Source organism: Theropithecus gelada, chromosome 9, assembly GCF_003255815.1.
Source record: "Theropithecus gelada isolate Dixy chromosome 9, Tgel_1.0, whole genome shotgun sequence".
Taxonomy (NCBI): domain Eukaryota; kingdom Metazoa; phylum Chordata; class Mammalia; order Primates; family Cercopithecidae; genus Theropithecus; species Theropithecus gelada.
This window is the reverse complement of record NC_037677.1, coordinates 100,306,693-100,334,536: the sequence shown is the minus strand read 5'-3', so window position 1 is coordinate 100,334,536 and position 27,844 is coordinate 100,306,693. Positions and strand designations below refer to the sequence as shown.

The window sequence follows — 27,844 nt, the reverse complement described above, 5'->3', positions numbered from 1 at the left end:
CAGCTGAGCTGGCCCAGGAGCATTCAGGGTTGACAGGAAGGCAGCTGGAGGAGGCTGGGGGCATGGAGGTATTACCTAGGTATTACCTAGGGTTCCTGGATGGCCCCCCTGCTGCAAGCAGGACACAGGCCTGTCTGAGCCTGGAGCTGGAGGCCTCTTTGCAGAAGCCCAATTAGGGAAACTAAGGCACAGAGAGGGCTGCCATACCCAGGTCATGCAGCCTGCTCAGACGGCCAGGCCTGGAACCCATGGCTCGAGCCCCACAGGCTGGGCTGGACCCGGTTTGGCATCTTGCAGGACTCCTCCCTAGACCCCGTCCTTTACATGTATGCTCTGGCAGACCCTGGGGAAGCCCCCAGGCCACCCTGCATCCAGGCTGGCCCGGGAGCCACCCCATCCCTGGGCACGCAGGCCCTTGGCCAGGAGCCCCTTTGTCCTGCATTTTGAGTGCCTGCTGTGAGGAGCAGGGCAGCCACTGCCCTCTGTGGAACAGCCTCATTAAATCAGCCTCTTGGTCCAGCAGCGAGGGGGAACCAGGCTTAGCTGTCACTCCTGTCGCCTCTGGAGAGACCCTGGCAGCAGCAAGGGATTCTGGGGGAATGTGAAAGTGATAACAGTCATTCAGATGGGGCTGGAAGTCCCCAGCTGTGTCGCCCCCAGTGCTGCCAGCCACCAGCCACCAGCCACCAGTGTGGTCTCAGCAAAGTGGCTTTACCCTGCAGAGCCTGGGTTTCTTCATCTCTGTACAGACACCCCAAGGCTTGGCCCACCCCACTGAGGCCAGCCAGGCCTATGTCCCTGCTTCTTCCTATGCTGTTCTTCCTCCAGTGGCCTCCACCCCCACCTTCCTGGCTCCTTCTCTCAGTGCCCTCCTTTGGCCAAGCCTATTCTGTCCTAGCTGTTTCTGTCATTTCCCCTGCAAGTGACAGCTCTTCCAGAATCCCTCCCTCTCCTTCCCTCTCCCCTCTCCAGGGTGAACCAGCGCTGGCCGCAGGGCCCTGTGACTGGCAGGTGGAGCTGGAGCAGGTGGAGGATCTGTGCATGTGCTCCCTGTGAGCCGACTGTGCACGGGGGGCTTTATGTGTATTAACTTGTTTATCCCCCAGCAATCCAATTAGGTGGATCCTTTCAGTCTCTGTGCTTTATAAACGAAGACAGAGACCCTAAATAATCTGTCTGGCAGGCCGGGCGCGGTGGCTCAAGCCTGTAATCCCAGCACTGTGGGAGGCCGAGACGGGCGGATCACGAGGTCAGGAGATCGAGACCATCCTGGCTAACACGGTGAAACCCCGTCTCTACTAAAAACAAAAAAAATACAAAAAACTAGCCGGGCGAGGTGGCGGGCGCCTGTAGTCCCAGCTACTCGGGAGGCTGAGGCAGGAGAATGGCGGGAACCCGGGAGGCGGAGCTTGCAGTGAGCTGAGATCCGGCCACTGCACTCCAGCCTGGGCGACAGAGCGAGACTCCGTCCCAAAAAAAAAAAAATAATAATAATCTGTCTGGCAGAGCTGGGATTTGAACCTAGGCAGCTACACACACACACACACACACGCACGCACGCACGCACGCACCGTGGGAGCCAAGCAAACCTTCTGGCCATACCATGTCAGAGTCTGGACTGTACTGTCCAATAAAGTAGCCAGTAGCCATGTTGGCTCTTTAAATCTAAGTTTTATTTCAACAAAATGGAAAATTCAGTGTTTGAGTCATACTGGCCACAATTCAGGGTTTGAGTGCTCAGCGCCACTGTGGCCAGTGGCCACCATACTGGACAGGGCAGATAGAGACTATTTCCATTACCCTGGAGAATTCTACTGGACAGCTCCTTTGAGGGCACCACTAGGTGTTGGGGACAGAATTGGAACATTCCGTGCCATTGGGGGTCAAAATCAGAGTGGGCTTTCTGGAGGAGGTGCCCCCTCCTTAGGCCTTGAAAGTTGTGAAACACTGGACAGGGCAGGAGGGGGCCTGAGCTGGTCACAGCACAGACAACCCAAGTCTGCAACCTTGCCTCCCATTGCAAGCTGTGTGACACCAGGCAAGTGACTTAAGCTGACTGAGGTGCATCTGTAAAATGGGGCTAACGCAGCTGCCTCTGTTGGGCTGGGCACATCTGGGTGCTTGGTGCTTGTGGGTTTGTCACATGGTGTCCAAGAAAGTCTGGGAGGTTTAGGTTCCTTCACTGTAATAGGCGATCACCCGGGCCTCCCAGGGCCATGCAGGTGGGCTAGGTGTGTGGGAGGAGTGTGGGGCCCTCTGAGTCCTCTTTCCCACAGAGGCCAAGGCAGGAACAAGCACAGCCTGGCCTTGGGTGGGCCTTTGGCCTCCATGGGAAATAGGGAGCTCCTCGGCCCAAGCTCCCAGTCTCAGGTTGAAACTAGGTGAGGACTGGGGAGTGAGGGGCCATCAGCCAAGGAGTGACCCAAGAGGTCTGTGCTCTGCATTGGGGCCCTGGTATCTGCCTGTGTGTCTCACACACACACGCGACACAGAGACCAGGCACACATCTGCAGACGGGGCCGGTGTAGCTTGAGGGGCAAAGCAGTCCTCTGGCTCCCCCAAAACAAGTCCTCACCCCACCGCCTGAACAGGGAAAACAAGAGGGAGCTAGAAATGTGATCCTCAGGCACAGAGCTGGTGCCGCCACCTTCAGGGAAAATCTGTCTTTAGGAATACTGTCGCTGGGTTGTTCTCAGCAACTTCCTTCTAAAATCTGAGCCAGCTCCCTTTGGGGCTCAGTCCAGCCCCAGCTGCCTGTCCTGCTCCCCAAAGACATACAGCCTCTCACCCTCCGCACCCAGCATGCACACACACACACACACAGCATGTACACACACACACACACTGCCCCTGCACCGTTGCTCACACCATCCCTTCCACCCCAAATCTCCTTCCAGCTTCTGCTCTTTCTAAATATTCTTCATCTTTCAAGGGCTAGCTCTAGTGCCCCATCTTCCACATAGCTCTCCCTGGCCACCCCAGACCACTCTGATCTCTCTGTCCTGGAAATTTCTATACAATATTTCCTTTGACCAAGCTTTGGGGCACCTGATCACAAGGGAACGTGTATGTTGTCTTTTTGTGGGTGTTTGCCATCTCTTTCCAGCTAGATGGTGAACTCTTTGAGGGCAGGACAATGTGTCTTCTGCCACTCTCTTGCTTCATACACAAGACTGGGTCCACAACAGCCCTTCAGTCAAGATATGGATGGATGGTGGATGAATGATGGATGGATGGATGGATGGTGGATGGATGGTGAATGGATGATGGGTGGATGGTAGATGGATGATGGATGAATGGTGGATGGATGGCTGGATGATAGGTGGATGGATGATGGATGGATAGATGGATGGATGGATGATGGTGGATGGATGGATGGTGGATGGATGGTGGATAGATGATAGATGACTGGATGGTGGATGGATGGATGGATGATGGTGGATGGATAGATGGATGAATGGATGGTGGGTGGATGGATGGTGGATAGATGATGGATGGCTGGATGACAGATGGCTGGATGGTGGATGGATGGATGGATGATAGATGGATAGATGGTAAATGGATAGTGGATGGATAGATGGTAGATAGATGATGGATGGATGAATGATGGATGGATGATGGATGGCTGGATGATGGATGGATGGTGGGTGGATGATGGATGGATGGATGATTGATGGATGGATGGATGGATGGATGGTGGATAGATGGATGATGGATAGATGGATGGATAGATGATGGATGGATGGTGGATGGATGATGGATGGATGATGGATGGCTGGATGGTAGACGGATAGATGATAAATGGATGATGGATGGATGGATGGATGGATAGATGGATGGTGGATGGATGATGGATGGATGATGGATGGTGGATGGATAGCTGGATAGATGGTAAATGGATGATGGATGGATGGATGGATGGATGGATGGATGGTGGACGGATAGATGATAAATGGATGATGGATGGATGGATGGATGGATGGATGGATGGTGGATGGATGATGGATGGATGATGGATGGCTGGATGGTGGATGGATAGATGGTAAATGGATGATGGATGGATGGATGGATGGATGGATGGATGGATGGATGGATGGATGGATGGTGGATGGTGGATGATGGATGGACTTGGAGAGAGGCAAGTAAGGTCTTTAAATATAGGATATCCTCTTTGACCTTCTCCTCATGGACTTCATTGTTGAACCCCATCACCCCATTTTGTCACTCCCCCTTCCATGGTTCCCTAGGTCTGGCATGTGGCCCCTGGAAGTCCAGGGAACCCCTATAGCCAAGAGCAGTCTGACATGTACACAGAGAGCAGGATCTCAGGTGGCCTGTGGAGGAGCTCCCAGCACTCCATGGCAGTGGGCTGAACTGGCAACTCCCCTGCCCCATTTCGCCCTCTAGGAAATCAGCTGTGTGTTTCTGCCGTCCTCCCCACTTCCCCTAGCCCTGCCTCCTCCCACTCCCATGGACTGCTCCTCAGTGTCACCATCTAGGTGGGACTCCTTGGAATGCACATGATGGGAACCCAGGCCTGTCTGTCGTCATGGTCCTGCATCAGTGCCCTGAGTGACAGAGCCAGGGTCTCACACAGGCCATACTGAGAAGGTGGGCAGTCAGCACCTCCTGTATTCCAGCCACCATCCACACTCCTAGTCTAGACCCTGTGAACCCAGGCTGTTGCGCTACGGGTCCTTTCCATGGGCCAGATGCCATTTAAGAGCTTTGCACATTATCCCATGTAATCCCCATGACAGCTCTGTAAGATAGCAACTATTTTAACCCACTTTTACAACCGAAGGTACAGAGAGGTGAAGTCACTTGTTTATATCACAAAGCTCTAGGTCGCTGAACCAGGGTTCTAACCTACCCGCCCTTTTAACTCCCTGCTCTGAGGCCTGGACATGATAAAGCTTGTCCTGTGGCTGAAGACACACTTAGGGCCTTTGCCCAGAATAGTGGAACAAGTCAGAGGAGACAGACAGACAGTGCTTTGTTCTTTTGTGTGGACAGAGCAGCAGCAGAGACCCTCTGGGATGTTCAGGAGACAAGCAAAATGCCTGGGGGGTTCTGGGGTCTGTGATGGCCATAGCATCTGACTTCTCTGGGACGCGGCCTGGGGAGCCCCAAGACCCCTTCTCTCCGCAGGAATTCAGCTTTTTCACCCAGGGCAGGAATTCCGGCCCCTCTGGACAAGCCACACGGTCACAATGGGGTCCATTCTCACAACCCTGGAAAACACAGGCCCTGCGGAGAAAGGACGGATTCTTGTTAAACACAAGGGCCCTCAGTGCCACCATTTAGATCAGGGAGCAAATGGGGGCAGAGAATGGCCTGCAGGCCCCTCTGTCTGTCTTGCCTGGAGGTCGCTGCCTCTGGAGACCATTCCGTGCAAAGGCTCTCAAAAGCCAGAACAAAAACTCAGCTAGGGGCTAAGGGGGGTGGAAAAGAAAACCCAACTCTCCAGACCTCAGTGACCCAAAGCCCCTTCTCCCAGCCCCTTCGCTCAGACCTTCCTCACTTGATTTCTGGAAGAACATGCTCTATCTCACTGTGGTGGTTTCACAGATAATTCGAATTCTCACATAGCCCTCTGAGGACACTGGGAGTAGCCTCCCACTGGGACTGGGGAATTCGAGGCCCAGAGAATCTGTCAGTGTTTTTAAAACCTTCCTGCCACAGTAGGAAATTTCACACTGCAACTCAATACACAGACAGACATCTGATGCAGGTGCCACAAAACAGCCTTGCCAGACTAGAAACTCGCTGATCATTTCTAGTCTGTTCTTTTTAAAATGCTCATTGGGACCACTAAATTGATTCTGGAACTCACTAATGGGTCACTGCTTGTCATTTGAAAAGCACGGGTTTGAAGTGGCTTGTCCAGGGCCACCAGCCCCTGAGGAGGCAGAGCTGGGGCCAGAACCTGGGTCTGTGGACATTCAGGACTGGACTTTGACAGCCACTCTCCTGACCCCAACCCCCAGCTGTCAACCTCTCCTCTTAACAAAAATTTTCCTCCAGCCAAGATCTGACCGAATCACTCCCCGATTCTGCAAACTTCTAGATTTCACAGCCAGACATCAAAGCCCTGCCCAGCCTGGACTTTCCCGGCGTGTCCACCCACTACCCCTACTGCCCAGTCCACAACTGTCTGGAGCTGCTTGTTCCTGCTTCTAGAGCTTTCCCCCTCCATCCCTCTTGGATCTAAACCCCCTTGTCCTTTAAGGTCTCCTCCTCCAGGAAGCTACCTGGGATGTTCTATAGCCCCCAGGACCTCACTTTTCTCTGCGCTGAGTGTAACCCCTCCTGTAATTCTCAGCCTGGATTGTCTGAGAATGTTGGCTTTCTCACTGGACTTATGTCACATATATCTCCTCTGCCTGCCTGCACAGGCCTTAATGAGATTGCCTACAGTGAGAGCTTAAAAAGTGATTTTAGGTTGATAACAGCAGTCAAAATCATTATGTACCTTAAGGGCCCCACTCCTCTGGCCAAGGTTGCATCTTCTCCAGCCCTCATATTCTAGATAGTGCCCATGTCCCCAGTGACTGCTGGACTCTGAAGGTCACCCCCAAGTCAGCTGTCTGGCAGCCCAGCCGGCCTCTTGAGCAGTTCCCAGTGGCTGTAGGTCCCGCAGACAGGCATCCTGGGCCCAGCAGCCAATGTCAGCCAGCAGACAGAAGGGTGAGAACATCAGGCTGGAAGTTTGTGCGTGTGTCCTTCTCTGCCAAGGCACTTGCCAATGGGAGGAAGAGTGGTGAGGAGTGTGGCGGGCAGTGAAGGGTACAACCCTGCAGCATTCATCAGAACTCCACCTGGCAGGCACTCAGCACCCTTCCACAGAGCCAGCCCAGCCAGGCCCAGCTCCCTTTCCTCTCTCTCCCATGCCTCAGTGGCTCTTCCTGGCTTCATCTCTCACTCTGGGAACCCTGAACGACAGGATGGCAATCTCCATTCCCCAGCAAGGGCCTGCTGCCCACCACTGGTGTGACCTCTTCTTGTGGCCCAATCCCTAGTGGGCCTCAGCATGGCCCCTTGGGAGCTCTGTGGGTCAGGACTGTCCGTTTAGCTTCAGGAGCCTGGGCCAGCCACTGAAGCCTCAGACCTCAGTCTCCTCATCCACGAAATGGGTGAGCTCCTCCTCTGCCAACTTCAGAACACCAGAAACTAAATCCTGGGAGTTTTCAAGAGGAAGGCAGAGTGTGGGGAGCCATGTGTCAAAACAGGGCGACAACACATGTGAATTGCTCAGTGCCTTTCCTGCGCCCTCCAGCCTCTCCCTGTGCAGTCTCCAACACCAGCCACTTCACTAGAGCATCCAGGGAGGGAGCACGGCGTGTCTGGCCAAGATAAATGAAAGGAAAAAAGAAAAACCCTTTAGGGTCCACGTTGGCATGAAAATGCAAGCCCTTTACATCTCTTGGTTTTGGGGCTCTGAGAGTTGGCCACTCCTTGGGAGGTTAAATGTGACCTAATAGATGGGTCCAGAGGCGTGTGTCCATTCCTGTGGGGTGGGGATGAACCCGCTTCTGGTGCTCAGCACTAGACAGAGACCAGTGGTTGTCCCGGCATTTGGGAAAGCCCAAAACTCTGAAATTGGGGCTGGAATCACCCCCTCCTGTCACTGTCTGCCAGCATCGTGATGAGGTCCTTAAGGAGAATCTCCTTTTGTTTCAGGGGGCTCTGTAGGACCCACGTTTCAATAGGCCTTTGCCACCTGCGTAGCAACTGAGGTGGGGTCAGATGGGCCCAAGTATGAAAGAATAATGACAAAGACAATTTATAGCAGTTTCTGTGCCGGCCACTGTGTGAAGCCCTTTCTACATACTGTACATTTCATCTTCCCCAAACCCCGAGGGTTTGAGCTATTATTGTCCTCATTCTACAGATAGAGAAGTAGAGGCTCAAGAGGCCAAGTAAGTAGATCAAGGGCACCCCCCTGCCCCCGCAGGAAGCAGCAGGGATTTGGAAGCCTCTGTCTCCAGAACCTCCCTCATCCAGACACAGATTGCATCATCCTACGGAGAGGGGCTAAGAGATGAACCGTATCACCTGGAGATGGGGCGGGAGTGGAAGCTGCAGGAGTCCTTGTTTAGATGGGAAGGGATGGCGTGCGGGGTGAAGGAACTCCACCCCTCTTTCCCAGCCAGGCCAGACCTGTGGACCACAGGAGATCACCCATCCCAGTTTGTCCAGTTTGAGCCCTGAAAGTCCCATGTCCCTATTTTCCTAGAACTGTGGGTCACTTGTACCTGTGGTCTGAGTCACCCCTGGACCAGCTGCAGAGAATGAATGGCTGAGTGGTCTGATGGGCGCTGTTTCAGGACACAGCTTGGGAGGCCTTTTCAATCACATTAGCCTCTGGCAACGCTAGAGGGAGATGCTAGACCCGCCCTTCCTCCCCTCCCCTTCTTCCTGTGGCTCCCTGGCCCATAGTGATTCAGCAGCAAGTCGGAAGCAGGCTAGACTGTGACCTACCAGGAGTGGAGTCGCCGGCAGGGTTGGGGCTGTCAGCACCAGCTCAGGGCAAGAATTGGAGCAAGGAGGGGGTGTGGATTGGAGAAGGGGACTGATGGGAGGTGGTGGGGTTCTTGAGTTGTTAGGGAACTGAGCCCCAGCAGAGGGCCCTTCTGTCCTGCCAGGCTGGGACTGGTTGTAGGGCAGTGGGAGGTGGTCATGGCGTGGAGGGGGATCCCTGCCTTTGCTTCTTGTCTTCGTATGTGAGGGATGGGGGAGTCCCAGCCATTGGATACCTAAACTGCTTATCACCCTATTCAGCAGCTAAAAATATGAAATGGCTTTGCTAAAGGATGCCCAACCAGAAACTCCAAAAGGTTTCCTATTAGGGCAGCGCCTGCTCGGGCAGGAGGCCAGACACCCTGAAGGATTCAGGATTCCTCTTCATTCCCACCATTCAGTCACAGCCTGGCGACCTCCACTGCCAGGACCTCAGCCTCTACCCCATTAACCCCGTGTGCTGATCAGGGCTGGGCTCTGTCTTCTACTCCCGCACCCACTACTCCAGGAGGGGCTGGTGATTGGGCATTTGTCTTGAGCCTCAGAGCAAGGCCTGGGTTTTCTGGTCCCCAGTCCCGGCCTCACCCACTCACTGTATCCTTGAGGAAGTTGTCTGGCTTCTCTAAGCTTTGCTCTTCTCACCTGCAAGAGGAGAGTCCACACCCCGTGCAGGGAGGGACCCAGAAGTCCTCGGCGGGGAGGACTCTGAACTCTGGCTGAAGGACAGGCAGACCAGGAGATTTTATTTTTCTAGAGGCTCCTTCAGCACGTTGTTCTTACTGAGCATAAATGTTTCTTAGGGGTGGCTGGAGGCCTGATGGAGATTATGCAACACTGGAGCAGCCTCAGAATCCTCAGGGGAGTTTGTTGGAGATGCAGACCATGCAGTAGGTTGGGGTGGGGCCCTGCATCTGAATTTTAACCACTTTCTACATGATTCCATTGAATGGCAGGCTGAGAATCAGCAGCCAGGGCCTGGCACAAAGGAGGCCCTCAACACATGTGAGTTTAGTTTTTTTCCCACTCTTTTTTTTTCTTCTTCTTTTTTTTGGGACAGAGTCTCACTCTGTCACTCAGGCTGGAGTGCAGTGGTGCCACCACAGCCCACTGCAGCCTTGACCTCCTAGGCTTCAAGCAATCCTCCCACCTCAGCCTCCCTTGTAGGTGAGAGTACAAGTGCTTGCTACCATGCCTAGCTAATTTATTTTTGGTAGAGATGGGGGGTCTCACTATGTTGCCTAGTCTGGTCTCAAACTCCCTGTCTCATGGGAACGGCCTGGGTAGCCTGAAGCTGCTCAGAGCTGGAGAAGGTAGCCATCCCTGTGAGGCAGCCACCCCTGCCTGGGCTACTGGCAGCCAGGGGGATGGTCAGTGGGCCATCGGTCCTGGGCTTCTCTTGCCAGGACCAGCAGGAAAATTGTGGGACAGCAGAGGGCAGCTCCTCAGTGCCCTCCACTCCCTGCCCTTCCCCAGTAGCCCTCAGTGAAAAGGCCTGAACAGCTAATTTCCTTCTTGGGAGTGGAAAGTCTTTTGGGTAGGACGCAGCTACTATCTAATACTCTTCTCCTGCTCTCTGGAATTCTCTGCACAGCTGAGCTTTTTGGGGGCACAGCTAGGACTCAGTCTTGGCCCACTCTCCCTTCTGCAAGGGGGGCAAGCATGCTCCCTGGACTGACTGGTGGGAGCCAGGGGAGGGGGCAAATGGAAGCTCTCCCATCTTTCTGTAGTTGCTTTCCAAGGCAACAGTTTCCCAGATTCTCCTCCACCCCATCCACGCCACAGTTTGTATTCCTTCCAGTGGGCTTATAAAGCACAGCTCTTCCCCAGATGGGCAACCTTGGGCAATGGCTGAACCTCTGTTTCCTCATCTATAAAATGGATTAGCATGATAGGACCTTCCTCTTAGCGTGGATGAGAGGATTGAAGGAGACATGGAATACGAAGAGGGTTCTCAAACAAGATGGGGAAAGAAGGGGAGACAGTCAGAAATGCAGATTCCTGGACCTCGCCCCCAGCATTCTGATTAAGTGGGTTCTGAGTCTAAATTTTGGGAAAGGTGGATGCCTAGGAGAGGGGGAGCTCCGCACTCCTGGCTGTGCAGGCAAATCACCTTGAAGATTAATAAACACTCCAATCTTGGAGGCCACCCCTAGACCTCCTGGATCGGAACTTGGGGAGCCTCCATGAGGATGACTCTGCTTCTTTCCCTGGGAGCCTGCTGCCTCTTTCTCCAAGAGAACCCCTTTCCACTGCACCCCCCCAACCCCCCCACCCCTGCCTTTCCAGTGGCAGACTGGAGGGCTAGTTTGCTTCGACCAAAGATGGGCAGCAATTGGCATTTTCTTTGGCCCCTGGGGAAAATGGAAGGCATTTCCTTTGGACTCCAGAGAGAGCCCCAGCCAGCCCTGCTGCTGTTGCCTGAGCACTGAACAGAACCTTCAGCCTTTAGGGGCATGTGAGGCTCAGGTTAAGGGAGCCAGCTCACCTTTCCCACTCCCCTGAGGATGGAGGAAGGGCAGGATTTGGGAAATCTGCCCATCCTTGAGTCTGGACTCTTTGCTAGAGGGCAGGGCAGGTAAACGGAGGTTAGGAGGGTTCAGTGCCTAAGGTCACAGCAGTTACTTTCTCTGACGGCATTTGAACGCACTTCCTCAGAAGCTCAACTTCCGTTCCTGGCCTCCCAGTTAACCTTGCAGTATCCTCTGTTCCCCCACTCCCCACTCCCCACTCCCCATCCCGACTCCCCAGCTGTAGCCTTTGAGAAGGGCCTTATCCATGGCCTCTGCCAGCCTCGGGGCGTGCAGTGAGAGGACGCAGCCACAGTGGCCCCCAGCGAGTCTCCGGTCTAGGACAGGGGCAGACTTTAATCAAAGGGTCACACAAATCTGTGATTACCTGGCGGGTGGTGTTGAGGAAGACACGTTGAGGAGGTGACATTTCAGTAGTGACTTACGGACTGAGTGGGCTGGGTTCACCTCCCAATTCTTTGCATCGCTAGGGCAAGCCATGCAAAGAATTGGGAGGTGAACCGCTCTGGTGGCGGGGTGAGCGGGCTCCCAGCGCCGGGTAGGGCCCGGGTTCCGGCAAGTGCCATCCCGGATCCTCAGTTTCCCAGTTTGGGACGTGAGGAGAACCTGCCTTGCCCTCCCCTGCCCACCGAGGCTGAGGGAAGGTGAGCCCCCGTTAGCGGGGCGGGCTGGGGCGGGGCGGAGCGGGGCGGGCTAATCGCGCCCGGGGGCCGGGCTGGCAGGGGGCCCGCGGGCGGGCGCGGCGCGCAGTGCGTGCGGCTGCGGAGCGCGCGGCTCGCGGGCCGTGGGCATCACATGAGCAGCTGCACCGGGGACAGACCGCAGCCAGCCCGAGGGCGCCCCCGCAGCCGCAGCCCCGCGCCCGCGCCCGGCCCTAACCATGTCTATCTGTTGTTGCTTCTTTTTCAGGGACTATGGCAGTTCCAAGAGGAAATCAGGTAAGGGAGCCTCTGGGCATTTTCCCTTCAGCCTTCCTTCCCGCTCCGTGCACGCGCCCCTCTGATCCTGCAGAGGACTTCTCGGGGGCGGGGAGCGGGAGGGGGGGGGTGTTGTCCTTGCACGCCAGCCCCGGGGTCCTGCGGGGCCAGGGGTACTCGCTTCACTTGCTCCTCCTCAGTCCATGGCCCCTGAGACCTTTGGTCCTAGAACCCTCGTTCGCCTCCCACCGAGTCGCTTGGGCTCCCGCTACCTCGCTGTCCCCAGTGGAAGTGGGGGTGGGTGCATGGGGAGTGCGTGGGTGGCTCGTGAAGGGGCTAAGCCCCCGCACCGTGAGCAGCCGGGTCCTTCACCCCCGGGCTGCAGCGGCCACTGCTGCGCAGTGCTAAGACTTCTCCGGTCCCTCCGGTGCAGCGTGATGGAAGGGTTAATAGAGACGCGGGGCTTTCCTGCGAGAAGGTGAGATTGAGATCCGGGACTGAAAAGGGGTCGTCCTTGAGTGACTTGAGTTTTAGCGCCTGCACCGCGGACCTTCCTCCCTCCCCCAACTCTGAGCGTTTCCTCACTGCGGAGGTGGGGGCTCTGCGTTTTGGCAGCTGAGAAGCACTTGGGAGGGGGCTGACCTGATCTCCCAACCCCCTTCCCGTCCCCCACATTGGTCTGACAGGTGCCAGGGCCCGCCTGGAGTTCAGAAGGGGGTGGAGGCAGGGAGAGAGGTGGGCCAGCCCTGGGAGCTGTGGGCTGAGGGTAGAGCAGGATTCTCTCTGGAAGGGGGAGGCTGGGCTCCCCAAATGACAAATGCCTGGATGTGGGCGGGCTGTAGTTAACTGGGGGAGAGTGGTCCCTAGAAGTTAGGGCTGTGTGTGTGCTGAAGTGGGGGCGGGGACAGATTGCTGCAGCGATCCATGCGGGCACGTGGATTGGCCATATTGATAGGGTGGCTGTACCTGGACAGTCATCCTGGGGTCTGGCCCTTGGGGATGTAGGAGGTAACGCGTGGCTCCTGTGAATGGCTCCCAGGTGCCTTGGCCTGTGGATAGGTTGAGGGGAGTGCCCCTGTGTGGCAGATGGATGTAGAGTGGGGTAGATGTAACTGTATGATATGTTTGTTTCTGTGTGTACAAGTGCTTGCTCACATGCCTATTGGGACAGTTGTGTCCTGGTTTATGTGTTGGGGGCATGTGTGGCTGTGGGGTTCTGTGTACATGTGTGAGTCATGATAGTTGTGTGCTGTGAGGGCGTGTTTACTTGTTTGGGTGCAGAGGCTGGGAGTGTGTGTGTGTGTGGTTGAGACATATCTGGTTATGGGTTGGAGTCTGTGCTCGTATTTGTGTGCCAGTTTGGGACGTGTATAGCTGCGGGATGAGATGTGTGTGCAGCCTATCACCTGGGTCTGCAGTGTCTCAGGCAGGCATGCCCACTGGTGCAGAAGGCCATTTCCTCCTGTGAACTGCGGGGTGAGACTGGGGAAGAGCATTCCTCTACTGTCACTCTAGGCAGGCCTCAGGTGGGAGAATGGAAGGAGGGGCGAAATGGGGATTGTGTTCTGTCACCTCCCCAACAAGAAGCTTGCCCTGGGCCTCAGAGGTATAGTGTCCATGGTTGAACCTGGACTCAAATTCTGGCTCTGTGTGACCTTAGGCAAGTTTCATAAGCCCTCTGTGCCTCAGTTTCCTCATTTTCTTTAAAACAAAGATGCTAATGGTATCTACCTCACACATAGAGGATTAAGGATGTTAATGTGGAATAGTCTTGGCACCGAATACCTACTATAGAAGTATCAGTTCTCAGCAGCAGCAGCACTTTCTGAAGGCCTGGGACCTAGTCCTGGCTCCATTGCCACTTTTCTCCCTGTGTGACCTTGGGCAAATTCCTTCTCTACGCTGGGCCTCATTTTCCTCCTATAAAGGCAAGAGCTGGACTAGGTAACCTCTCAGGTCCGCTGCCACAATCTCTGAGGCTCAGCTTCGGTGCTGCTTCCTAAGCAATGCAGGGCCACACCCAGGCTGCCTCCCCCAGGGAAAGCCAACCCCCAGTTTCTCTGCCTTTCACTTTGAGGCCAGGAAAAGGATGGATGGAGAAATTTAATTTACATTGGTGTGCTTATGATAATGGCCACTTAGTGTCGTGGTTGAAAATGCCAACTCTGAAGCCAGACAGCTGGAGTTGAGAGTCTGGCTTCTCTCCTCTGTGACCTTGGGTACATGTCTTAGCCTCTCTGTGCCCATTACCTCTTCTGTGCATTTGGTATAATATTCATACCCACTTTGTGATGGTTTATTATGTGTCCACTTGGCTGGGCCACAGTGCCCACATATTTGGTCAAGCATTATTCTAGATGTTTCTGCAAAGGTGTTTTCTAGATGAGATTCACATTTAAATAAATCAGTAGATTTTGAGTAAAGCAGATTACTCTCCATAATGCAGGCTAGCCTCATCCAATTGGTTGAAGACCTCTTAATAGAACAAAGACTGACACACACACACCCGCCCTCAGCAAGGAGGAGTTCTGCCAGTAGCCGCCTTTGGACTCAGCTGCAGCTCTTCCCTTAGTCTCGCCTGCCAGTCTCCCCCATCACATTTTGGACTCTCAAACCTCCACAATCACATAAGCCAATTCCTAAAATAAACCTCCCTCTGTCTTCAAGCTCTGTATGCACCTCCTGTTGGTTCTGTTTCTGTGGAGAACCCTGACTAATACACACCTCATATGGTTATAATGAAGATTAGATAAGCTAATATATGTAAGCATGCTTAGAACACTGCCTGCCACCTAGAAAGCTCCCCGTAAGTGCTAGATGCTGTTGTTGAATGAGCATCTACTATGTGCTAGGAAATATACACGTTTCCTCATTTGCTGATGAGAACCACAGTACATGATGGGTGGTGGGATTCCCATTTTGCAAATGAGAAGCTGAGGCTCCGGTGGGGTGACTGCCCACACACAGTCCTTGGCAAACTGGGGATTGGAGTCCATGTCTGGGGCTCTGTCCTGCTCTGTAATGAACCTCACGAAGCTTGCCAGGGTCACTCCAGCCAGGGACGTTTGCACAGAGGAAATGGATGCCATTCTGGGGTTCACTGTAAATCTCTTACTGAGCATAGAGCGTAGACTTAAGGCAAGGTTTAGGGATGGTGGAGTCAACAAAAGAAGAAAGTTCTCAGGTACTTTCTGGAGGAAGCAAGGCTGGTGACCTTGAAAACTGAAGGACAGTTTGGCCTCAGATTTATCTGCATCTTTCTTCACTCCATTGAACCTGCTCCTTCCAGCATCTTCCTCATCTCAGGAACTGTCACCATCTACCCTGTTGCTCAAGCCCAACAGCAGAAGTCATTCCTTTTTGATTTTTGTTTTTTGAGACAGATTCTCCTCTGTTGCCCAGGCTGGAGTGCAGTGGCATGACCTTAGCTCACTGCAACCTCCGCCTCCCGGGTTCAGGTGGTTCTCCTGCCTCAGCTTCCTGAGTAGCTGGGATTACAGGCACCCGCCACCACACCTGGCTAATTTTTGGAGTTTTAGTAGAGACAAGGTTTCACCATGTTGACCAGGCTGGTCTCAAACTCCTGACCTCAAGTGATCCACCCATCTCAGCCTCCCAAAGTGCTGGGATGACAGGTGTGAGCTACTGCGCCCAGCCGAGAAGTCATTCTCGACTCTTCCCTTTCTTTTACCTGCCAACTCGAGCTGCAGAACCACCTGTCTCTCCACCTGCACCATCACATGCGTTAGAAGCCCCCTTCATCTCTCCAAGAAGACCCCACCTTCCTGCCTGGTCTCCCTGCTTCTCTGTTAGACCTCTATCTGACATTCTCCACACCACAGCAAGAGTGAGCTCTTAAAAAATATTCATCAGCTGGGTACAGTGGCTCACCCCTGTAATCCCAACACTTTGGGAGGCCAAGGCAAGAAGATCACTTGAGCCTAGGAGTTCAAGACCAGCCTGGGAAACAAAGCAAGATCCTCTCTCTACCAAAAAATAAAAAATGAGCCGGACGTGGTGGTGCACGCCTGTAGTCCCAGCTACCCAAGTGGCTGAGGTGGGAGGATCGCTTGAACCCAGAAGTTTGAGGTTGTAGTGAGGCATGATTGTGCCACTGCACTACAGCCTGGGCAACAGAGAGAGACCCTATCTCTAAATAAATAAATAGGAAGGAAGGAGGGAGGAAGGGAAGAAGGGAAAGAAAGAAAAAGAAAATAACATACTTTCCTGCTTGAATTCCCCGAGGGACTCCATCCCACCCAGAACTAATTCCCTACCCCGGCTCACAGAGCTTGTGTGACTTGGCCCCTGGCTGCCTTCCTGACCTGGGCTTTACCCCTTTCGTCCCCACCCATCACACTCTGCTCAGCCACACCAGTCACCTTCCGTTCCTTAAACGCATCAAACACATTCTTCTACGTGGCCTTTGTACTTGCTCTTCCCTCTTGCCTGGAATGTTCTTCCCTGGTCTTTCACATGGCTGGCTCCTCCTTAAGATTTCTGCTTAAAACTGTCACCTTCTCAGTGAAGCTGCCTGATCCTGCACTGTCCAGCTGCCCCCGCGGATCACCCCTCTAGTTCCCTCCTCATCACTTCCCACACACTAGTAATCCTGTATTTGCTTGCTTCTTCTCTGTCTCCCACCACCTCGAGAGCAAGGACCTTGGCTACAGGGCTTGCACCAGCACCAGGGTCCACTGGTACTTTTTGAATGGGTGGGTGGATGGAAGAAAGCATGCATGAATGAGTGAACCTCGTGCAGGGTCAGGAAAGAAAGGTCATTGTGGCTTCAAATTGGGGATCATTGCCTGGAAAGAAGAGACATTTTTCTGGTTTGGGAGCAGAGAATGGGAGGCTTTGGTAATCCAGAGGGAGCGCATGCACAAAGGTAGAGGGATAGGACTAAGTGTGGCTTGTTTGGAGACTGACCTAACTGAGCATCAACTATGTCAAGCACTGTGCAAGGTGTTGAGGCTATAGGAACGTGTCTTTCTACCCTAGAGAAGTTTGCAGTCTGCTATGGGTGATGAGCTATATAGGAGAATGTACTATTAGATGGAGGGAAGTGAGAGAACAACATGGTTACCTGGGGAAGAGCAGTCCCGGCCAAGGGCACAGCAAGTGCAAAGGCCCTGGGGACAGCATGTGCTGGCTGCTCAGGACGCAGTAGGGAGGCCTGTGGCTGGGATGAAGAATAGTGGAGGGTAAAGTAGAAGGAGGTGAGAGCAGAGATGTAGCTGGACATTCTAAGGATTTTGACTTTCATTGAGTGAGGTCAAGATTCACTGAAGGGTTCTAAGTAGAGGCAGGGACATGATCTGGCTTCAATCACAGAATGATGGGGATTGACTAGGCAAAATGGGTTATGATGTGCGAGGTCACAGGGGGCGGATAGCCAGGTGAGATAGGATGGGGCCTCCGGCAGCAGTGGACGGGGCAAGGCGCTGAGGGTGTTGGACAGACTCTGATGATGGATGTGGACCTCGAGGGAGAGTTTGTGTGGAAGCTGGGAAGCACCTGCATCAGGTTGCTGGGGTCCTACTCTCAGGCCGACAACTTGCCAGTCATGTGACCTTGGGCAAATCCCTTGCCTCTGAGAACATGTTATCTCACCTATTCTGTTGTATCAGCCAGGGTTCAACTAGAGGAACAGAACGAGTGGGAGGTATATATTAAGCGATGTAGTGTAAGGAACTAGCTTACACAATTGTGGGGGCTGACTAGGTAAGTCTGAAATCCATAGGGCAGGCCACGAAAGGGGGCAGGCTGGACCCCCAGGCCCAGGCTGGAGCTGCTGTCCACAGATGAAATGTCTTCAGTGAAACCTCCACCCTGCTGAAGGCCTTTCAACTATTGACTCAGGCCCACCCAGAGTGTTTTAGATAATTTCCTTAAAGTCATCCGGTCGTGGTCTTTAATAACTATAAAAATAATACGTTCCCGGCCAGGCACAGTGGCTCATGCCTGTAATCCCAGCACTTTGGGGGGCCAAGGCAGGTGGATCATCTGAGGTCAGGAGTTTGAGACCAGCCTGGCCAACATGGTGAAACCCCGTCTCTACTAAAAATACAAAAAATTAGTTGGGCATGGTGGCAGGTGCCTGTAATCCCAGCCACTGGGGAGGCTGAGGCAGGGAGAATTGCTTGAACCCAGAAGGCGGAGGTTGCAGTGAGCTGAGATCATGCCATTGCACTCCAGCCTGGGCAACAGAGCAAGACTCCGTCTCAAAAAAAAAAAAAAAAGTTCCCCAGTAACACCTAAATTCATGTGTGATTGCATAACTGGGAACAGTAGCCTAGCCAGGTTGATGTGTACCACCCGACCATAGTACCTGTCAAATGGGGTTGTTATAGTAGCAGCGACCTGGCCTGCCCCAAGGTGCACAGGGTTCGAGGTGATGCCCTTTGAGGGGTTTTGTGCTGTGCCTGGCAGTAGGAAGGGCCCGTTGTTGTTAGCTGTTGTTGCTTCCCCAAGGTGGGCACTGCTCCAGGAGCCCCAGCGGGGCTGGAGCAGACTCCCCAGAGCAAGGGGTTCTCTTGAGACCTGCAAAGATGTCATGCCTCTCACCCACTTCTCTAGGAAGCTGCATTTCGCCAGGGCGCCTAGCCGGGAAGTTCTGAGGTGCGCCACTAGGGGGCGCAGGTGGCCACGGAGCCTCCAGGATGGTCAGGTCAGGGCCCTGGGGCTGTGGTCAGGAGAGTCTGATGGTTCATCCATCCCAGGAGCCCTGTGGAAGCTCCAGCTCGTTTACATGCAGTGAGGTTGCTCAAGAGTGTTGCTGCAAGCTTGTTCTCTTAGGCAAGTGTTGATGTTCCTCATGAAATCCTGTTTACTTTATTCTTCTCCTCGGAAAAGTAGTGAGCTCAGCCCCACCTCTATCTCAGTGATCATGAAACTGTATTATTGGCTGAGTTCGTGAGATCAGCATTAATGCAGTTTCATTGCAGAGAAGCAGTGTTGCTTGGGGTTGAGAGTCTAGGTTTTGGGAACAGGCAGACAGGGTTTGAACCCCAGCTCTGCCATTTGTTATTGCCGTTTTAATTATTGATAGATTAAGAAAGAAGGGGAGAAGTTGGTCTTTGAGTTGAGACATTTATTTCCATTCTGTGAGCCCCAGGAGGAGACAACAGGGCATAGACTCAGCCGTTACTAAGTATTCTGTTGAGTTAAAAGTGCGGACTCTGGAGCCAGAATGCCCAGCTTCCTGTCCTGGCTCTGCTCGCTGTGTGATCTTGGGCAAGTCTTTCTCTGTGCCTCATTTCTTCACCTGTAAAATGGGGATAATCAGGTTTTTTTTCATTGGGTTGAGGATTGAGTGAAAGTTCCTGAAGTGATAGCTCCAGCACCGTGCCTGGCCCAGAGGAAGCAGTAAGGATGAAGCAGCTTTTACTATGAGTAGGAGGCTGCACCGGAGGGGTTCATCTCAAACAGGAGAGAGCGCTGGTTTCGGCTTTTGCCCTTTCTCAGGCGTGACTCCTCAATCAGACAGAAGGAAGGTGGGGCATGCACTGTCTCATCATTGCCAGGAGCCTCCCTGCAGCAACCCGGGTAGGTGGCCTTGGGTAGGTGGTCTTGTCCCCGTTGTATAGACCAGGAAAGTGAAGTTAAGGTCAGCCAGACACAGAATACTCTTTTTTTTTTTTTTTTTTTTTGAGACAGAGTTTTGCTCTGTTGCCCAGGCTGGAGTGCAGTGGCACAATCTCAGCTCACTGCAACCTCTACCTCCTGGGTTCAAGTGATTCTCCTGTCACAGCCTCCCAAGTAGATGGAATTATAGGCATTCGCCACCATGCCCAGCTAATTTTTTGTATTTTTAGTAGAGATGGGGTTTCACCATGTTGGCCGGGCTGGTCTCAAACTCCTGACCTCAGGTGATCCACCCACCTTGGCCTCCCAAAGTGCTGGGATTACAGGCGTGAACCACCATGACCGGGCTTTTTTTTTTTTTTTTTTTTTTTTTGTCGTTCAGACTTGAGTGTGGTGGCACAACCACAGCTCACTGCAGACTTGACCTCCTGGGTTGAAGCAATCCTTCCACCTCAGCCTTCTGAGTAGTTGGGACTACAGACATGCACCACCACGTCCAGCTAATTTTTGTATTTTTTGTAGAGACAGGGTCTCGCTATGTTGCCCAGGGTGGTCTTGAACTCCTGGACTCAAGTGATCTTCCTGACTTGGCCTCCCAAAGTGCTGGGATTATAGGTGTGAACCACCGCACACAGCCTAATTTCTCTTTTTTATGAGTTTGGTTTTTATTTATTTATTTTAGTTTGGTTTTTAATAAAGTGAAGTTGCTTAGCACGAGACCCACCATAAGTTCTGGCTACTGTTAAGGGTTAGTCTATGGTCGGGCGTGATGGCTTGCTCCTGTAATCTCAGCACTTTGGGAGGCAGAGGCGGGCAGATCACCTGATGTCATTCAAGACCAACGTGGTGAAACCCCATCTCTACTAAAATACAAAAAATTAGCTGGACATGGTGGCACATGCCTGTCATCCCAGCTACTCGGGAGGCTGAGGCAGGAGAATCGCTTGAACCCAGGAGGCGGAGGTTGCAGTGAGCCGGGATGGCACCACTGCACTCCAGCCTGGGCAACAGAGTGAGACTCCATCTCAAAAAAAAAAAAAAAAAAAAAAGTTAGTCTACCTGAAAAGGTTCCTCTATTCTCCTCCTTTTATAGAGGAAGATTTTAAGAGAGGGATGGCCACTTGCCCAGGGTATGGGGTGGGCAGAACCTGGTCTTCTGCTGGTCAGCACTGCCACCAAGCCCTGGAACCAGGTGGAGGTGTGAGGAGGGCTGCTCTGAAGCAGAGGAAGCCAGTCTGTGAGGCCTCTGGTATCTCCCTTCCCCGCAAGGTAAATACCTCAGCAGGCCACTAGCAAAGCTGGGCTCTCTGGCCCTCCCTGGGCCTGTCCTGCCCAACCAGCAGCAGAGGAAGACGGAGAGAGACAAGGCAGTGGCAGCAGGCTTCCTCCCCCCAGAGCACAGGCTTTGTGAGGCTTTCACCTCTCTTAATAGTTTGTTGGCTCCTGGCCCCACGGAGTGCACAGCTCAACTGAGAAGGCGGGACCTTTTCAAGGATTCATTAACTAATACTAGGCAGGAGGGCTTGGGATCTGCAAGGTGGAAGGGGGGCGGCTGGCCACTGTGGGAGAGGCTGGAGATGGCCCCGAAGGACAGAGGAGATTGCGATGGGCTGAAGGGTGTGAGTAGGGCACCCTGCAGGAGGGACAGCCAGGCATGAGTGAGGATGTGGAACTGGAATGAGTTTTTGCTTTGTTGTTGTGGTTGTGGTGGGTTTTTCTGGTGTTAATTTTTAGCATAGGGTCTTACTCAGTGGCCCAGGCTGGAGTGCAGTGGTGCTATCAGGGCTCACTGTGGCCTTAAATTCTTGGGCTCAAGGGATCCTCCCACTTCATCCTCCCAAGTAGGTGGAACCACTGGTGTGCCACCATGCCCGGCTTATTTATTTATGTAGGAGACAAGAGTCTGGCTCTGTCACCCAGGCTAGAGTACAGTGGCACAATCTCGATTTACTGCAACCTCTGCTTCTCAATTCTCGTGCCTCAGCCTCCTAAGTAGCTGGCACTACAGGTGCCCACCACCATGCCTGGCTAATTTTTTTGTATTTTAGTAGAGACGGGGTTTCTCTGTGTTGCCCAGGGTGGTCTTGAACTCCTGAGTTAGGCAGTCTACCCACCTTGGCCTCCCAGAATGCTAGGATTACAGGTGTGAGTCACCACTTCTAGCCTTAATTTATTTTTTATTACTGACTTATTTATTTATTTGGTAGAAACAGGGTCTCGCTTTGTTGTCCAGACTGGTGTTGAACTCCAGGCCTCAAGTGATCATCCTGCCTCAGCCTCCTGAAATGTTAGGATTACAGACGTGAGCCACCACACCTGGCCTGGCATGAGCTTGAGAAGTCTGAGGGAAGGAGAGGTGCCCATTATCCTGGCAGGAGCAAGGGTAGGGCAGGAGATGAGTCTGGAAAGGAAATCATGGAGAGTGTATCATAAGCAAGACTTTTTAAAGCAATTTCCGAGGTTTTCTTGTCCTCCTGAGCTACCCATACTCAGTGAGAAAGGCCCAGGCTACTTAGAGAACGTGGCCAAGATCTTCCTGCTGCCCTCCAATGGCCCATTCCAAAAGTGAGCATGTCTTATTTTGAAGGCGTCGGCTTCTGGCTCATGGGTTTTTGTTTTTTGTTTTTTGTTTTTTTGAGATGGAGTCTCGCTCTGTCGCCCAGGCTGGAGTGCAATGGCACGATCTCGGCTCACTGCAACCTCTGCCTCCCAGGTTCAAGCAATTCTCCTGCCTCAGCCTCCTAAGTAGCTGGGATTACAGACGCACACCCCACCACGCCTGGCTAATTTTTTGTATTTTTAGTAGAGATGGGGTTTCACCACGTTGGCCAAGCTGGTCTCGAACTCCTGACCTTGTGATCCACCCACTTCAGCCTCTCAAAGTGCTGTAATTACAGGCATGAGCCACCGTGGCCGACCTCTGGGTTGGTGTTTTTAAACAGTTTTTATTTTCATGGCTCTGGGTCCTCAGCCTGATTTTACCCTTGGAGTTCAAAGCCATCTAATTGGAAATGAAAGGAGCCTGATTGATTTGGCAACTCTGCAGCCAGCCCACATGGCAGTGATGCTATGGAGAAAGTGAGTGCTGCTCGTGTGTGTGTCTGCGCCACGCTCCCTGGCCCGAGGTGGCTGAGCCCCACTTCCCGATTGGCCTGGACACACAGAGCGTGGCGGGGCGGGGACAGGGGCGCAGTGAGTGCTCCCCGGATCCTGGAATCCCCAGAAGGAGGCAGCTAGTTGGAAGCCTCGATTCCTTCAGCCCTGCTTGCACAGCTGCCTCTGCCCCCTCACTGCTATCACCCAGTTTCTCTTGCTAGGAAAATAGGAAGCTGGTCCAAAAGGGAACTGCATGGGCAAAGGTGAACTGCAGAATCTTGAGTCTGCTCATTGAAATACAGATTCCCAGGGCCTGCCCAGACCTACTGAATCAGCATGTCTGGAGTGACGCCCAGAAATCTGCATTCTTTCGTTTTCTTAAGAGACAAGGTTTCACCATATTGCCCAGGCTGGTCTCAAACTCCCGAGCTCCTCAAGCAGTCCACCCACCTTGGCATCCCAAAGTGCTAGATTATAGATATGAGCCACCACATCTGGCCAATCTGCAGTGTGTTTGTGTGTGTGTGTGTGTGTATGTGTGTGTGTAATGGAGTCTCTGTCACCCAGGCTGGAGTGTGGTAGTGCGATCTCAGCTCCCTGCAACCTCTGCCTCCCGGGTTCAAGTGATTCTCCCGCCTCAGCCTCCTGAGTAGCTGGGACTACAGGCGCCTCCCACAACACTCAGCTAATTTTTGTATTTTTAGTAGAGACAGGGTTACACCATGTTGGCCAGGCAGATCCTCCTGCCTTGGCCTCCCAAAGTGCTGGGATTATAGGCGTGAGCCACTGCACCCAGCCAATCTGCATTTTTCACAGGCTTCCCAGGGCCTCTGAAATCAAGCCAGGGTTGTGTCTTGGATGGGTCATCCCTGTGGGTTGATGGCCGTGTTCAGGGTAGACAGGCAGCAAGATGGCAGAGGGATTGGCATCCCCGAGATGGATGGTGCCTGGATGACGCCTGGATGGGACTGCTCCTTGAAGAACATTCAGTTGTCTCCTGAGATGGGAGGGTGGGCTACGGGGGCAGGAATGGAGGACAGGACCCCAAGTCTCTTACCCCTGAAACACAGCCCGGCATTTGGAGCCTTGGAGAACTGCTCTCTGAGGGGCCTACCCAGCCCTGACCTGATGAGAGACATCGTCCGCCTTTCATTTCCAGAAGGTTTTGTTCCTGAGGGGGGAAACACCCAAATTGTGGTCCGGCAAAGAAAATCCATGGCCCATGGCCAGAAAGTCACTGGTTCCTCACTTCGGCGTTTGGTTTATAGACACGTGACAGAAGAGGCGACCTTTCCAGTGATGACGAAGCCAGCAGAAAAACAAAGATGTGGGGGAAATGTGCATTACTTATTGTTTTAGCACCTTTTTCTAATCTAAAGTTACTTTGTTTAGAAACAGAGAAGTGGTGTGTGTAATTTAGTCGGCATGTGGCATTTTTAGAATTGGTCTGTTTCGAAATGTGAAGGAAAAAAATATTTTTTTCCTGAGTTTCCGTAAAACTTAGAAGTTTACAGGAAAAACATGCTTTTCCCTGACTCTTCTTTCTGCTTTGCCCCCTGGATTTCATCATTGCCACGTGTGGCCCAAGCAGCCGGCTTGAAGATGTATTTTATTATTGTTAGAATGAAGTCTTGCACCAAGACAGCTGGGTCCTATCAGAAAGTCCCTTTGCTTCCTTGTGCTCAGAAGGAAGAGTTTGCTGGGTGTGGAGGCTCACGCCTGTAATCCTAGCACTTTGGGAAGCTGAGGTGGGAGGATCACTTGGGCCCAGGAGTTTGAGACCAGCCTGGGCAACCTACTGAGACCCCTTGTCTCCAAAAAAAAAAAAAAAAAGGCCGGGCGCGGTGGCTCACACCTGTAATCCCAGCACTTTAGGAGCCCAAGGCAGGCGGATCACGAGGTCAGAAGATCGAGACCATCATGGCTAACACGGTGAAACCCCGTCTCTACTAAAAATACAAAAAATTAGCCGGGTGTGGTGGCGGGCGCCTGTAGTCCCAGCTACTTGGAGGCTGAGGCAGGAGAATAGCGTGAACCCGGGAGGCGGAGCTTGCAGTGAGCCGAGATCGCGCCACTGCACTCCAGCCTAGGCGACAGAGCGAGACTTCATCTCAAAAAAAAAAAAAATTTAGCCCAGTGTGGTGGCACACACCTGTGGTTTCAGCTATTCGGGAGGCTGAAGCAGAAGGATTGTTGAGCCCAGGAGGTTAAAGCTGCAGTGAGTCATGATCGCACCACTGCACCCCAGCCTGGGCAAGAGAGCAAGACCCTGTCTCAAAATAAAACATGAAAAGAGAAGGTAGGCCGGGCATGGTGGCTCACGCCTGTAATCCCAACACTTTGGGAGGCCGAGGTGGGCGGATTACTTGACGTCAGGAGTTTGAGACTGACTTGGCCAACATGGTGAAAGCCCATCTCTACAAAAATACAAAAATTAGCTGGGTGTCGTTGTGGGCGCCTGTAATCTCAGCTACTCAGGAGGCTGAGGCAGGAGAATCACTTGAACCCGGGAGGCAGAGGTTGCGGTGAGCAGAGATGGCGCTATTGCACTCCAGCCTGGATGACAGAGCGAGACTTTGTCTCAAAAAAAATAAATAAAATAAAAGAGAAGGCAGAGCTGGCCATCTCTTCACCACCCTCCCCCTCGTCACTGCTTCTAGATCCCCGTGACTGAGGGTGTCCTCAGCTCTGCCCTGAAGTACCTTAGACTCTTTGAGTGTTGGAAGGGGATCAGGTCTGGGTGCATAACTTCCCAGCGGGAGGGTTAGATCCTTGCTATGCTAAGCAGTGATGACAGGCTGGTGATAACAGACCAAACTAAGCCTGTCTTTGTATGTTGGCAATGGCACCCCCAGGGGAACCTTGCAAATATGCAGATTTTAACATCCCTCATTTCAGATCTGTCAGGGACAAGTTCTTCTGGCCTGTCAGATCCTGCCATACACAGTCCTGGAGCCTGGTGGCTCTGAGTTGCTCATTTGCGTTTGGCCACAGGGTTCTGGTCAGGGGAACTCCCCTCTCCCCTACCCTTCCTCCATGACTTGGCTCACTCCTGCTCCAAGCCCATGGCTCAGTGGACACTAGGCAGCTCTCTCCTGGGGCACAGGGAGGGTACTCTGAAGGCAGAGTGGATAGGAAGCAAGTGTCTGAATGGACACTGGTACTAGGCCTTCCTTCTGGGATGAGGTGGCTCCCGCCAGACCTAAAGCTGGCTTTTCTGGCTCTGGCTGTGGCTGCCTTCTAGGTTTGTCTACTGCACATCTGACAGGTCTTGTGATGGAACCTCAGTGATACCAAGATGGAAACAATGGGGTCCTTGTCCTCAGAGGACTCCTGGCCAGATGGGGGAGGTGGGCAAGGAAACAGCAGTTTTAAAGTAGTGCTGCACGGGGCTGGGGCCACGCCACGTAGGGGTCTCTGAGCAAGGCACACAGACCTGCCGTGGCTGCTGAGCCTAATTTACTGAGCTTTCTAATTGGGTCAGCTGGGTGAAGAGGACAGCACCTGTGCAGAGGACATCTAGTGGTAGCAGCCACTGTCCCCAGGTGCCACGTCTTCCGTGTGGGCATCTCTTTCATGGCCCTGGAGTACCTACTGTGTGGTTCTGTTTCAGAGGAGCTGTTGCATATTGCTATTTGTTCAACAAAATCATTGAAGTTTAAAAAGTTCTAATTAATAAGTGTGCCTGGGTAGGAAAGAACTTGGCCTAGGAGCCACCTCCCACCTTTTCCTTATTGTTAGGAAGAGCCCAACAGTTTCCTGGGAGACAAAGGAGGGCATGAATCTTGACTCCCTGTGATTCCAAGATCACTGTCCCGCAGCCAGGTTCCTGACCCTAGGAGATGCGCATGAAATATCCTCCATCAGGGAAGGAATCTCCCTCCAGTGAGAACTCCCGAGAGGCGGATGATTGACCAGGATTGACAGGACAGGGAAAGAGCAGCCCTTTCACATCCCAGGTCAAGACCATAGAGGCCCAGAGAAGTGTTCCAACCTTCCCACGCTGGGACAGCCAGCCAGGGCCAGGGCTGAGCACTGAGCACCAGGCCTCCTTCCTGGCTTCTCCCCTCTCTGGAAGCTTAGCATTAGACAGAGCCGCCGAGCTGTGGTGCTGAAGGGTTAACTCGGCGCTCCCCAGAGAGCCGCACACTCCTGACCCTCCCGTCTTCCAGGCCCTCTCAGCTGTGGCCTTCTGGGCATAGCTGGGTCACGTGAGAGCCAGATGTGGGGATTTCCCAAGCAGTGGTGTGTGCGTGCGCACTGCATGCATGCACAGCTCTGTTTACGTGGCATCTCAGCACTCAGGGGATTGGCCTGGACCCACGCAGAGCAGGGGAGGGATGGGGTAAGGAAAGGCTCAGGGGCTCCCAGCAAACACCATGGGGGGCTGCACCAAGCCCTGCTCCCCCCAGACATTCCACATGAGCGGGTTGTTCCTGTTCGGGCTCCTGTTTCCTGTAGCGTCCATCCTGCCAGAGACTATACTGGTTAGGGGTAATTTTTCTAAAAATCTCTTTAAAGGGCTTTGAAGCAGATGCTGGGAGCCAGCAGCCCTTCAGGGTGTTCTGCAGGCTCAGAGGCCTGCATGGGAGCTACTGTGCCCAGCACAAGCCAGGCCTGTATGCCCGTATGTGGTTCCAGAGGCCAAGCCTGGACTAGAGAGGGCAGAGCCGTGGGCACCAAGAGGGTCCTGGTGCAGTGGGGTAGCTGGGCCTCAGTTTTCCATGAGCCCTTGGGCTGGAGAGCAATCAGTATTCATCTTTCCATCAGCCACTGAGGGTTAATTGGGCATCTCCTACATTCAAGGTGTTGTGGAGTGCTGATGGGGTTAGCCTTGAAGGAACTAAAGGTCTGATTGAAGAGACTCATAACAAATCTTTATTAAGCACCTACTATGTGCTATGCGCTTGCTAGGACTACAGCCCTAACCAGACATTTGGAGCCAGTGGGAACAGTCAGTGAACAAAGATCCTGCTCAGGGCATGATGAGGGAGACAGCAAACCTTGAAAAGTGGGTGTCCTCAACCTCAGTCCAGGAATGAATTCTCCTCCTACCCCTGACCCCCAATCCCTACCCCTGTCTTGCACCAGTGGATGGCAGCATCCAGCCAGATGTCCCTGAGGCTCTGTAAGCCCTACCCCAAAGATGGGTCCAGTTATACCTTCAAGGCCTCCAGGACTCAGCCCTGCCGT

At 53.2% G+C, this 27,844-nt stretch overlaps 1 protein-coding gene across 4 annotated transcripts in view; it reads left to right on the top strand.

Annotated features, from left to right (window-relative positions):
* SH3PXD2A (SH3 and PX domains 2A) overlaps window positions 1-27,844 on the top strand; it is a 255,758-nt gene that overhangs the window by 147,322 nt on the left and 80,592 nt on the right. For 2 of the 4 annotated variants that reach the window (XM_025395727.1, XM_025395726.1), the window contains exon 6: window positions 11,961-11,989. In XM_025395727.1, the coding sequence (XP_025251512.1) occupies window positions 11,961-11,989 (29 nt within the window). Of the gene's footprint in view, window positions 1-11,401; window positions 11,426-11,546; window positions 11,696-11,960; window positions 11,990-27,067; window positions 27,146-27,844 lie in introns of those variants that run through there. The other 2 variants (XM_025395729.1, XM_025395728.1) reach the window with 2 other exon arrangements.